Source organism: Crassostrea angulata, chromosome 3, assembly GCF_025612915.1.
Source record: "Crassostrea angulata isolate pt1a10 chromosome 3, ASM2561291v2, whole genome shotgun sequence".
Classification (NCBI taxonomy): domain Eukaryota; kingdom Metazoa; phylum Mollusca; class Bivalvia; order Ostreida; family Ostreidae; genus Magallana; species Magallana angulata.
In genome coordinates, this window is record NC_069113.1 from 42,659,704 (window position 1) to 42,674,207 (window position 14,504).

Sequence of the window (14,504 nt, forward strand, 5' to 3'; positions counted from 1 at the left end):
TCACTGGGAAATGTGTTTGCATTATTATATATTTGTCATACCTATTTTAGGGTTTTAAGGGCAGTTATTGTTGAGTTTGTTGAGTAATGAACTCAGTTTATAGTTTTAAAATTGTAAGGAATGTTGACCAAGAGGGCAAAACATATTAGGAAATCTACAGTCATAAGTACATGTATATAAATATAACATACCATTTACAAACTCATGTGTTGCCCCAGTCTGTCTGTCCGTCTGTCTGTTGCAAAGTATTGATAAGTTGTGATTGAGCTTACTTTTCATTTGTATGGTTTTGTCCTGTAATCATTACAATCAAACATTAAAATGACGCAATGTATGAACGTAATTGTAACTTATGTAATTGAAACAAAATTGGCGGCGAATATTATTTCATTTTTTGAATGCCATGCATTATGTAACTTTCGTAGTCAGTTTAACTCAGTTTTTACCTAGATATTACTGTTCTCCTAATGCTAAAAAGTTTTGTAAAACAATGGCGTCAGAAGCAAATTGAAAGTGGGGAGGGGGCTAGACTTATCAGAAACTCAAAAATAAAGAAAGAAAAAATTGGTTATGGTTATGTCTATAATAAAGGGGGGGGGGTAAGCCACCCCCCCCCCCCCCGGTTCCGATGCCTATGTAAAATAATAACTTTGTAACGGGATGGGAGAAATAATGACGGACCAGATCGCGGTCTGATTCGTCATTATTTCTCCCATCCCATTATATTTGGTGCCGTGGGGGGGTGACCGTCAGACCGAGTCGAATACCAGCGCCTGATAAGCATGCATGCGCACCTGACTGGAGATTCAGGGGATACGGGTTCGAATCCCGATCTGGTCCGTCATATAGGTCCGATGTGCTGGGTGTGACAATATTTGTTATATTTCAATATGTATATGTTCAATTGAAACACATGTCACTATAATAAATGATTTACTTACTTACTCATTTCTTCCATCCAGTTACAACTTAAAATAGCTATGCAACAATAAAAAAAACTGTGTATGTTTTAGTCAAATTGTTTGTTCACCTCATTTACTTATTTTTTACCTTTACAATGATATTGTATGCATGTAAATGTGCTATTTTGGTTCATGTATATATACCTCATGTACCATCATATGGTTTTCAGCGAAATAATCTGAACTGTACTGCACTCTATTTATTATGTAGGTAAGTGCATTGGAGGTTTTTGAATTTTTCGTCCATAAACCAGTAGGTCTGAAATATTTACTTTTTTCTACACAATCCTACGTACTAGTATATAAGAACTCTTCCAACATTTTATTATTTGCACTTAGATTACTGCTGCCTAGCAGTAATGCAGTACAGTATTTGTAAATATGAGCTTTTTAAAAAAAATGAAAATTCAGAGAGAATACAAATATTATTATCATCATCATTAATTAACAGGCTTGTTTATTTGCTTTTGACCAATATCATACTAGTTCCAAATCATCTTTTGCAGTATGATTTATAGCTGCTTGATCCGATTCTGTCTTGCATAATTAATGAATGAACGTTGTAAACAGGTTTTATGTCGTACATTTTTGATACGGAATGCGATAATTTTCATGATTATTTTAGCAACATTTCTATAAATAAAACTATGCACAAAATGTATTTACAAGACAAAAGTTCGTTAGGAAATTCATAAATGTTTAAAAAGGTTAGAAATGATGTGTAAAATTCCACCTTGTTTAAATTGAGACATGTATAAATAATAAATATACTGTATTTGTAACAAGACGTTAGCATTCGTCATCGAAATCAATGAAAAAAAAACCCCAATTATCTATAAAAATCTATTTGTGAATTAGTCTGTATTGAAAATTATTTGATATATACCATGATGTTGTAATAAATAATTTGGATCAAGAAATAGTTTCAATAATTCATTCGTTTTACAAGTTTCTTGTCAACCAATCTTACTTAGAGTTCAGTAAAATAAATACATGTATATATGCAGCAGGAAAAAAACAGTTTCCTATCCCCATCTTTCGTGAATTAATCTTTATCGGGATTACATGGGTGTAACTTGTAACTTTACTAAAAAATAAGCCAGTCCCTACCAAATCACTTAGCTGCAAGACTGAAAATAAGAGGCAAAGGAATTAAATTATATAAAAATTCCGGATCTCATAAATATAATTGGTCCTTCAAACCCCAATTGTACTGTCTTATGCAATAGGAAATGGAGAATAGACTGCATCTCTCAATGTGTCGCGGATTTAGGACAATAAGATAACTGTCTTACGAAAAAAATATATAATAGTAAAATGAAATATTTTATCAACTATTCTTTAAACAATGTGCAACATTTCCAATACAACATTTTTGCTTTTGTTTTGACGGTTTTATTCCGTCAAGTACAAAGTTGTCGACCTTGTGTCGTAAGATTGAATGCATGTGCTCTAAATTTCGATTATTTATATATTTGTTTTCATGTTTTTCTTTTGTAAAATATTTATTTATTTAACTCTATATATTCATTGTTGTTGGGTAATCCAGATCGAAACAACTGGACAATATAGACAATATAGACAATATAGACCGATCAGATGAAACAACTGGACAATATAGACAATATAGACAATATAGACCGATCAGATGAAACAACTGGACAATATAGACCGATCAGATGAAACAACTGGACAATATAGACAATATAGACAATATAGACCGATCAGATGAAACAACTGGACAATATAGACAATATAGACAATATAGACCGATCAGATGAAACAACTGGACAATATAGACCGATCAGATGAAACAACTGGACAATAAAGACCGATCATATGAAACAACTGGACAATAAAGACCGATCAGATGAAACAACTGGACAATATAGACCGATCAGATGAAACAACTGGACAATATAGACAATATAGACAATAAAGAACGATCAGATGAATAATTCAACACGTGAAAGAGTGCATCAAGCAAAAGCAGAGGAGAAAAATCAACCATTTCCAAATTCTCAAAAAACCCCCCAAACTTCCATGAACATGCACTTAAATATCATATCAAAGTTATAATATGCACAAAACAACAACTCGTGTGTTTAAAATTTAACTGGGGTACCTGTAGTATCGACCTTGCTATTAAGTACCTTTCAATTCAGCAGCTCGGGTCGCTTCATTTAAACAAAAAGATGCTTTCTTTGGTGATTCATTCGGGATATGAAGGTAGCGACATTGCAGAAAAAATACATAACCCGCTAACGTGGGTTACGTAATTTATTTCTGCAATGATCGCTACCTTCATAACCTGCATGAATCATCAAAGAAAGCATTTTATTGTTTATATTTTCATCTTTATTAAGTAAAATTCTCTAAATTACTGTTAATAAGTACGTTTGCTATAAGAAACAGCCAAATCGTCTCCCGTGAGACTTTGAGTCTGACATCATCATGAAAATTTCGTGCAGTCCGTGATTTTCCTTAGTTCGCTGTAGGCTTCGACCAATCGATAAACAGGGCGTGTCAATTTCAGTCCTGTCAGTTTCTTGTCAGTATCAGCCGTTGTAGATTTCGACCAATCGATAAACGGGGCGTGTTGATTTCAGTTTGGTTGTTTCTATAGAGCTATGAATTAACTATAAGTTTCCGTAGGAAATAGAGGAAATAATATTTAGTAGATGAATAAAATATATACATGTACTTTACTTCTACAACATTTGCCTAGCAAAGCCAGTTTCTGAAAAGTCATTCCCGAAAGCAACAGAGTATTAATCAGATTATGAAAGTTTATTATGAACAGAACAATACAGAAAAATAACATCTCAGATCATATTGTGCAAGATTTTGAGTTCTAAAACAATATATATTATACAATTATTTAATGCTTTAGCAGTCAATAGACCAGAATATTTTCCCGAGGTGCAGGGAACAGCTCAGTATGATCTATTGCCCGAGGCCAACGGCCGAGGGCAATAGATCATACTGAGCTGTTCCTTGCACCAAGGGAAAAAATTCTGGTCTATTGACTGTTCAAGCGTTAAATAATTGTTTTATTACCTAATTCCTTTTTTAGTTTTCGGGGTTTACAATTTGCATATTGCAGATGATTTTCGAGCCATTATGCAATATACTAAGATTTTTTTTTTCATCTTTTACATGCACAAAACCTGTTGCATGCATTACAACATCTCAATTTAATAGTTTACACAAAGAAGGGGGAATCTTCAACCTATTAGATTTTAAATACATGTAGTCTTTTACCTTATATTAGGCTTTAAAACTATTGATTATTTGATACTCCATTTTGATAACATTGAATTTGGTTTCACCAAGTACTAAAAACAGCGTCTATGTAAAGGAATATACATTCCATGAGAACTATTGATTCAATTCAATTTATTCTCTCAAACCATTATCATACAATGGTACATGAGGTACAATAACATATTTACATTAAATTGTGATGTCAAGGGTCTAATAAATTATATATAAATTATAATACAACATAGTATTACATATGTTAGTAAGCATAAGTAAGTAAGAGAAGAAAAAATAGTAATAATACAAAAAGTGGTAGAAAAAAAAAAATAGATCATCATATAAAAATTTAATACAATGTTTCATTGGTGTTCAATACGCGGAGAGTAATAATAATAATAAATGCTAATATAGTTTAGGCTGGACAGCAGAATTGCTCTTGGATATTCAATATAAAAGAGCTTAATTTTTTCAATGTTTTGATGTTCGTTGTCATCAGCAGTTCCCTAAATTTTAATGTACTTGGTTTTTGAAAATACTTGGTACATAGAAATTGCTTACGTAAAGTTAAAAAAAATTTACATTCAAGAATAAAATGGTATTCGTCCGCTAATTTACCACTATTGAAAGGATGTAACATTAACATACCAGCGTTCTGAAATACGTTGCCGGTCCAACAGATCGCAGTCTATTGACCGGCGGTCAATAGATCGCAGTCTATTGACCGGCGGTCCAATAGATCGAAGACTATTGACCGGCGGTCTAATAGATCGCATTCTATTGACCGGCAGTTCAAAATAGACGCAAATATTCAATATGTAATAAAACAACAAAATCCCTTTGATTAGGTAATAATATACAATTATTTAATGCTTTAGCAGTCAATAGACCAGAATATTTTCCCGAGGTGCAGGGAACAGCTCAGTATGATCTATTGCCCGAGGCCAACGGCCGAGGGCAATAGATCATACTGAGCTGTTCCTTGCACCAAGGGAAAAAATTCTGGTCTATTGACTGTTCAAGCGATAAATAATTGTTTTATTACCTAATTCCTTTTTTAGTTTTCGGGGTTTACAATTTGCATATTGCAGATGATTTTCGAGCCATTATGCAATATACTAAGATTTTTTTTTTCATCTTTTACATGCACAAAACCTGTTGCATGCATTACAACATCTCAATTTAATAGTTTACACAAAGAAGGGGGAATCTTCAACCTATTAGATTTTAAATACATGTAGTCTTTTACCTTATATTAGGCTTTAAAACTATTGATTATTTGATACTCCATTTTGATAACATTGAATTTGGTTTCACCAAGTACTAAAAACAGCGTCTATGTAAAGGAATATACATTCCATGAGAACTATTGATTCAATTCAATTTATTCTCTCAAACCATTATCATACAATGGTACATGAGGTACAATAACATATTTACATTAAATTGTGATGTCAAGGGTCTAATAAATTATATATAAATTATAATACAACATAGTATTACATATGTTAGTAAGCATAAGTAAGTAAGAGAAGAAAAAATAGTAATAATACAAAAAGTGGTAGAAAAAAAAAATAGATCATCATATAAAAATTTAATACAATGTTTCATTGGTGTTCAATACGCGGAGAGTAATAATAATAATAAATGCTAATATAGTTTAGGCTGGACAGCAGAATTGCTCTTGGATATTCAATATAAAAGAGCTTAATTTTTTCAATGTTTTGATGTTCGTTGTCATCAGCAGTTCCCTAAATTTTAATGTACTTGGTTTTTGAAAATACTTGGTACATAGAAATTGCTTACGTAAAGTTAAAAAAAATTTACATTCAAGAATAAAATGGTATTCGTCCGCTAATTTACCACTATTGAAAGGATGTAACATTAACATACCAGCGTTCTGAAATACGTTGCCGGTCCAACAGATCGCAGTCTATTGACCGGCGGTCAATAGATCGCAGTCTATTGACCGGCGGTCCAATAGATCGAAGACTATTGACCGGCGGTCTAATAGATCGCAGTCTATTGACCGGCAGTTCAAAATAGACGCAAATATTTAATATGTAATAAAACAACAAAATCCCTTTGATTAGGTAATAATATACAATTATTTAATGCTTTAGCAGTCAATAGACCAGAATATTTTCCCGAGGTGCAGGGAACAGCTCAGTATGATCTATTGCCCGAGGCCAACGGCCGAGGGCAATAGATCATACTGAGCTGTTCCTTGCACCAAGGGAAAAAATTCTGGTCTATTGACTGTTCAAGCGATAAATAATTATTTTATTACCTAATTCCTTTTTTAGTTTTCGGGGTTTACAATTTGCATATTGCAGATGATTTTCGAGCCATTATGCAATATACTAAGATTTTTTTTTTTCATCTTTTACATGCACAAAACCTGTTGCATGCATTACAACATCTCAATTTAATAGTTTACACAAAGAAGGGGGAATCTTCAACCTATTAGATTTTAAATACATGTAGTCTTTTACCTTATATTAGGCTTTAAAACTATTGATTATTTGATACTCCATTTTGATAACATTGAATTTGGTTTCACCAAGTACTAAAAACAGCGTCTATGTAAAGGAATATACATTCCATGAGAACTATTGATTCAATTCAATTTATTCTCTCAAACCATTATCATACAATGGTACATGAGGTACAATAACATATTTACATTAAATTGTGATGTCAAGGGTCTAATAAATTATATATAAATTATAATACAACATAGTATTACATATGTTAGTAAGCATAAGTAAGTAAGAGAAGAAAAAATAGTAATAATACAAAAAGTGGTAGAAAAAAAAAATAGATCATCATATAAAAATTTAATACAATGTTTCATTGGTGTTCAATACGCGGAGAGTAATAATAATAATAAATGCTAATATAGTTTAGGCTGGACAGCAGAATTGCTCTTGGATATTCAATATAAAAGAGCTTAATTTTTTCAATGTTTTGATGTTCGTTGTCATCAGCAGTTCCCTAAATTTTAATGTACTTGGTTTTTGAAAATACTTGGTACATAGAAATTGCTTACGTAAAGTTAAAAAAAATCTACATTCAAGAATAAAATGGTATTCGTCCGCTAATTTACCACTATTGAAAGGATGTAACATTAACATACCAGCGTTCTGAAATACGTTGCCGGTCCAACAGATCGCAGTCTATTGACCGGCGGTCAATAGATCGCAGTCTATTGACCGGCGGTCCAATAGATCGAAGACTATTGACCGGCGGTCTAATAGATCGCAGTCTATTGACCGGCAGTTCAAAATAGACGCAAATATTTAATATGTAATAAAACAACAAAATCCCTTTGATTAGGTAATAAATAGTAATAATAATCCCCCGATCGCGAAACCACCGATTTTAGACTTAGTCCGGATATATACGGTACATGATAGCTCGCGGTACTACCGGGCCAGATGATAATTGGTCGTGGTATGCGACAATGTATACTAAAGATTATTCTTTAAAACAGCCTGAAATTCCATATCAGTTGACCTTAAGGGTTTTTTTTTTTTTTACATAAAAAACAAATCCAATTTAATCAATTATCTTATTCTTTAACAACAAAATAACAAATAGAAATATGGGGTTGCAATTTCAGAAAATTCAAATGACTTTACTTAACACACATTTAAAAAAAAAAAAAGAAAATCGGGATTTCCGGTATAAAAATCTATCAAACTTAATTGGATATTTTGAAGTGAAAATTCACATTGATATGATTGATAATGAGTAGATTCTATCCGGTATTGAGCTGTAAAATCATATTTGTATACATCGGTTTTTTTTTAGGGTCGATTCAAAGATGCAAGGTGCTTTTACATTGTTCATTTAGCAAACCTCATTTACAGGTGTTTGATCACCAAAAAACAAAAACAAAAACAAACAAACAAACAACACAGCACAAAGATTCCAGGGAAAACATCATCCTTTTTTTTTTTACTTAATTAAAGTATTCATCCAGTTTTATATAGAATAATGACCTTTAATGAGGTTTCTTTTAATTGTGCCACGCATTGCTTTGAAATATATATATCTTATAGTTTATTAAATAAAATATGAACGCATTAATCCGTTCTTTATTATGAATGTGGCAAACACAGAGGCAAAAGAAATCCATGGAACTAAATGCGCTTAGTGAGGATTACGGCTGAATAAGATTGGGGGCTCTGTATGGCATAGATTATGAAATTTAGAAAGTTTAATAAAAATGGTTGACGAGTTAGAAACGAGTGTAATAACATGGCCGAATATGTAGTTCCTCCGAAAGGTAAAACGTCTCCATGACGAAGGTTGATAAACTCAATTTTAAGTTCAATTTGGATTTGGGTGGAGTATCGGATTCAGAGGATGATGACACGAAAACGGAGAAAACGACAGAGAGATCCGAAAAAATAGAAAATGAGGAACCACCGCCAAAACCCAAGAAGGACAAAGAGAAGAGCAAACTGTCCATCAAAACCCTGAAGGATCCAAGCAAGTTCGTCACTATTGGAGGTATGATGCCCATTTAATGTACACGTTTGTTTTGTAGAACTAAATGTTATGAATTTGAGTTTATATACCGTGGGTTAAAATGGTGAAATTTAAAATTTAGAACATGGCTAGCAATGAATGTTATATTCTAAATTCATGAACGATTTTTAGACGTATGTGAAGAAATAAAAGTGTTGTATTTTTTAAGCTTATCCACCTTTAACACAATCCCTTCCGTATAAGATGTATTATCGCAAAGCATAGCGTAGAAGACAAAAGGATGATTGGTTAGAAAGTGCTGAGGTGGAAATCTGACCAATTAATCTGAGATATCTACCCAAGTTATCTGAGATATCTAATCTAGTTATCTAGGTTCTTCGGAAAATTGTGGTTATACACTCAGTGGTACTCCATACACTTGACGTTCTAGACAAATCTTTTTACATGTCTATAATTTCCAGTACTTCAACAATAATTATAATAAGTAAAGTAAATCATTAAATATAAGAAGAAATTTTTAAATTGATAATTATCGCCAAGTACCTGTGTTAGATGCTTATAATATTGATATTCTGACACTTAAGTTTATAAGAAATATTTCAAATAACTGAATGTCAAAGCGCACCACACTTTTATGGACGTACGTCTCTTTCAAAGAAATCTTAGAAATTCGGACTTGAAATGAGCAATTATAAAACCATCGCCGCAAACCATGGCCAATAAGCTCGACCCTATCCACTCTGATCGGGGTAGGGGAGAATTGTGCTGACTCCGGGCCGTGGCTTGATGTAATAAAACAGGGATATCAAGCCTCTTGGGATACATGTAGCTTGCAAGACCAAGCCAGGTCTTATAACTCTATAGTCCTCAAGCATATACTTGTTCTTTTTCAATATTCTTATTCATGAAGGAGTACTGTAATGTACGTCATAATATGAATTTTAAATTTGAATTTAGGCACCCATTGCGAAAAATAACTGTTATAGATCTCTCTCTCTCTCTCTCTCTCTCTCTCTCTCTCTCTCTCTCTCTCTCTCTCTCTCTCTCTCTCTCTCTCTGATCAAAGTTGGATAACTCCGACGGTCTTATTCAAATGTTTGACCTGTCAAAAATAAAAACTATAATGATTATTATTTCAGCCAATTCTCCTTCCCTATTTACATCTCTGTATATTGATGAACTTATTACTTAAACTTTAAATCAGTCTGAACAAACTTAAACCTTAATTTATGTCTAATCAAAATAAAGATAAAAAGATAAATACTAACGTTATATCGTAAAGTTCTATATGTGTGTACAGTATTAATTAAAGGCCTATAAATATTTTTTACACACATAAAAAATGACGTATTTTAAAACTTTTTACATTTATAATTAATTAAATCTCATAACTTCATAATAACAGAGCTCACTGTGTACTGTGAAAAATGTGTTTATCATCATGTTTATGTTTGATGAGTAACAGTAGATAAGCAAAGTCACCATAGCAATTATGTAAACTAAGTTCATGGCGCTGATAAAATAGAAAAGTGTTATGTTATTCCGTATAAAAAGGCTAAATTATAAACACTTACATGTAATAGAAATCAAAGAATAACATTATTTTGAAATTTGTAAAATATTCACATGTACGTGACGATTAGAACAAAATGAACATTGATGGGGAAAATTCCCCCTGATCATTACCAAAATGGGGTACCTGTTGAGGCCTTCCAAGGGGTATATATATATTGCAGTTAGAATAAAAATCAAATTGATAGGATTGAGGAAAAGAAACAAGTGCAGCTAGTGTGATATTTTTGAAAATTCAATACACTATTTTAAACTTCGAGTCGATTTACGGGTGGAATGAACATTCTACGTTCTTCTTGGCAAAATATTTCTTGTGTATCCAGGTCACTAAAACGTTTGTAAAAAAAGAGCTTGGCCTTCGCTGCTGTTTGACATGTCAAGTGTTGTTCGAAACTGTTGAATAAAGTATGAATGGGACGGAATGGTTTCATCGGAAGTGTTGTTACGAATACGTTGGATAGATTTTCTTGTGTTCGCCTGGTTTAATTGTGGATGACATCCAATTTGTGTCTGGATGAACCTTGTATTGCAAAGTAAGTAGAGTAAATCAGGTAGTCAAGTCAAACAACAGTACATGAATAATCAGAAACATTATCGTTTTTAGTATTTGTAGGGGATTTATCCACTGTTTTTGACAAAGATAGTTCTTACTTTCACTGAATTTATTAGTGTTATTCGTGTTTTCATTTAACTTTTAAACGGAATGGGCGTTTTCGTTTCTTAAGAGAATAGAGGAAATCCTGGCAGCATTCTGTGGGTACATTAGTTATGACTGTTGATAGTTCTTAATAGTTTAATTGTTTTCTTGCATTGATAGTTTGACTTTTGAACATAAATTTTGATTTTTTTACATCTGGAACAAACTAGAACTGTAAAATTCCTCATGTTCCTGGAATACATATATGAAATATAGGAATACATGCATGGTTAGTTTGAGTGTTTTGAGATGAAGGCCTAAGTGATATTCATGAAAAAAAAGCTTGAGGAAATAATTGCAGAGCCCTCTTCATGTTTTTGATCAGTTACTATATACTGGCCTTGGACCAATTTTTACCAAATATTATTGTAACAGTTGGTGAAAAGTGAAGTCACAACCGGGACTCGAACCCAGGGCCTCTGGTGTACCGTGCCAGCACTCTATCCACTGAGCTATTGAGACCTGATATATTGACTGACAGTCACACCTGTTAACCCTGTGACATTCTCCCCCTCTTTTTGAAATTTGTACCCAAATTCTGAGAGTACAGAAATGCTATATTAAGCATATTCCTGGCCTGTGGGTTTTATACCTTGGGCACCAAATGTAATAGGTAATGAAAAGTCAAGTCTCAACTGGGATTTGAACCCAGGGCTACTGGCATACCGTACCAGTGCTCTAACTGACAGTCACACACCTGTCAACCCAGTGACACTATGAGTACAATTTTTTGCCAGTACGTGCACTATTTAATCATTTTATCAATACATAAAATTATATAAAAAAAGAGACATAACAAATGCACTTGGAAGAAATGGAACTTTGCAAGAATTGGTCTTAGGCCAGTATATTTTCTTTTCCTTTGCAACACATAGTGGGTGGGTGTTAAGGTTGTTTGGGACATATTATATTTGATGATGTCCCATTTTTTTTATTATTTACTGTTTTGTTAATATCTACCAGTAGTTATTCTAAACTGGTTATTAATACAATATTAACTTTGAGTTTGCCGTATGACATTTGTGTAATATAAAACAAAAAATATCTTGTTTGTAATGGTGATAATTGAAACACTTCTCTCAGGGTGTAAAAGTATTGTGCAATGGGGTAAAAAGTAGAAGTATGAACAATTACACAGACTATTCTGTTTGGTCTGGAGCTTTTTGCCTTGTGACAATGTTCCTGAGGCTGAACTGTACGACTGCGGATCAGTCCCCAGTGATGAAGAATTGCTCTCCCTTTTCTGTTATAGTAGTCAAGAATCAGCCATAATTATATATACACAGATCAGTACTTATATATTGGCTTTCTGGTCCAATATTGCCTTTGATTTGCCTTTGTCAATATTCAGCTACTGGTAAGTGAGAACTATGCTGACTCCAAACCATGGCTTGAGACAATGACAGTTGAGAGGGTTTGTGAATTCTTGGACAATGGCTCTGCCTACCGTTATACAAATTATGGTTGTGTTTTTAATTTTGATTTAAAAAACCACTTAATTTTGTGGATCAACTCTGCAAAAAAAAATTTCAAAAATTTGTGCTAAAAATTGATAAAACTACAATATTAATTAACTCTATAGTATTGCATCATATAATAGTATAGTAAGGTGTGGTGTTTATCTAGATTGTTTTCATATTGAATGAATGTGAATTTCAAATTCTAAATTAAACCTGAATTAATAAAAAGATAATGTTCCTTTCAAATAAGTTAACTCTTTATCATGATTTATGTGTTTAAATTAATTGAAGGCAACAAACTGTGATGATTTTTACATTATAACATATTAGACTTAGTAGTTCTAAACAGTGAATAACGTACTGCTTGACAGCCAATCATAAGCTTTAAAATATTGTACGTGTATTTTTTCCTGAGGTGCATTAACATGTACCTATTTACCCCCTCCTGAAGATAGCTGCCTTGTAGACACCTGTTCTTTGCATATCTTGTAGAAAGATGGATTACAGGTACATGTACATGGAGACGATAATGGAATTTTCTGAACAGAAATCAATTTTTCTGTGTTTGACAATGCTTAGACTTATTCTAGGGAAGGCAAAGCTGTTAGATAATATGTAAATTCATTAAGAAGATTCATGATATATGATATATTATTAGGAATCTGTGGTGGTTGAATGGTAACTTGAATGTAAAATGGTTCATTGGGTACGAGTTCAACTAGCAAACAGCGAGGCTATATAATATCAATTTCATGATTTTTATATGAACATTGACATATACCAGTACTCACGATTTCCGATCACATGAATTAAATGATCTTTTTAATCAAACACTAGAGAATATAAAGATTATTGATTATTACTTTTTAGTACCCCAGAAGTATGTCAACAATACATTGCTGCCATTGTATGTATGCAACAAATTGAGAATTAAGTCCTTGGCCTGGATATGCTAAATGTTTCTTTATACATGTACAGTAATAGTTTCTGATTTTAAATATTTTGATTGGGCTTAGAGTGTTAAGGTGTGTTTAATTCAAGTTTCAAGAGTTTGGCTTTAAACTTTAACTTGCAATAGAGCAATGGTGTTCATATTATGAAAAATTTTCTTTTTCCAGAGTACCGAATCTTAGGGAAAAAGGGTGAGGGGACCTTTTCCGAGGTTCTAAAATGCCAACATTTAAAAGAAGGCTCATATTGGGCCTGCAAAAAGATGAAACAAACTTATGACAGGTAAGTTCAGCAAAATTTTCTACTGTGTTCTTGGGATGTTTTCTTTCAAATCAGTGCTGTAATCTTACGTAGCACATTGAAAAAATCTAAATGCATTCAAAAGTCATCTTTGCTAGACAAATGTCTGATTTGACAGTAAGCGACTCTGACATTTATTTAGCAAAGGTGAGACAAAGTATGCTTTAATTTCCTTCATATTTACATGCAGTATCTTATCACTGACTTTGGCAAATTGTAGCTTTCTTTGAAAACTTTGAAAATAAATAACGAAGCAGTTACCAGGTTACATAAATCTTTTTAATGTTATAATAGAATTCCAAAAACTTTATTCATAGATTCGAGTATATAGGACAGAATCCTATTTGTCAATGAGATTTAAGACTTAGAGGGATACTGCAAGTGTTTTGCTTAGTAAAGAACACCCATACAGAATGTTTGGAAAAAATGTATTATTCAGCATCCAAAGGGTGACACATTGGACAAGCATATTGTACGTGTTTCATTTGTGATTTGAACTCCCAATTTTTGTTTGTTACTGAGATATATCATACTCTACAAGAAACTTTCCAATCTAGCTAACAAAATAAGTAGGATGACCTGGATTGTTATCAAATAATCAACAAGCAGTTGTATGCCAGTGGTACTCCAACATGTTCCGTTACACCTTAACTCTAAGTCAGGTATATCCTGAACACCTGTACCAGGTAGTTAGGGTGTCAGAGAGATTTCTATCTCACGATCATTTGTATTATCATCTTGTTGACAGATATTGGGACCAGTAATTGACTTGGATCATCCAAAGACAGGTTAGGGTCTAGG

The 14,504-nt window shown here is 32.7% G+C and overlaps 1 protein-coding gene across 4 annotated transcripts in view; it reads left to right on the forward strand.

The window, feature by feature from the left end:
* Positions 1 to 8,453: 8,453 nt before the first annotated feature.
* LOC128176075 (MAPK/MAK/MRK overlapping kinase-like) overlaps positions 8,454 to 14,504 on the forward strand; it is a 28,547-nt gene continuing 22,496 nt past the window's right edge. For 2 of the 4 annotated variants that reach the window (XM_052842132.1, XM_052842133.1), the window contains exons 1-2: positions 8,454 to 8,744; positions 13,571 to 13,685. In XM_052842132.1, coding sequence (XP_052698092.1) covers positions 8,531 to 8,744; positions 13,571 to 13,685 — 329 coding nt within the window. In that variant the 5' untranslated portion in view covers positions 8,454 to 8,530. Of the gene's footprint in view, positions 8,745 to 10,457; positions 10,829 to 13,570; positions 13,686 to 14,504 lie in introns of those variants that run through there. The other 2 variants (XM_052842134.1, XM_052842135.1) reach the window with 2 other exon arrangements.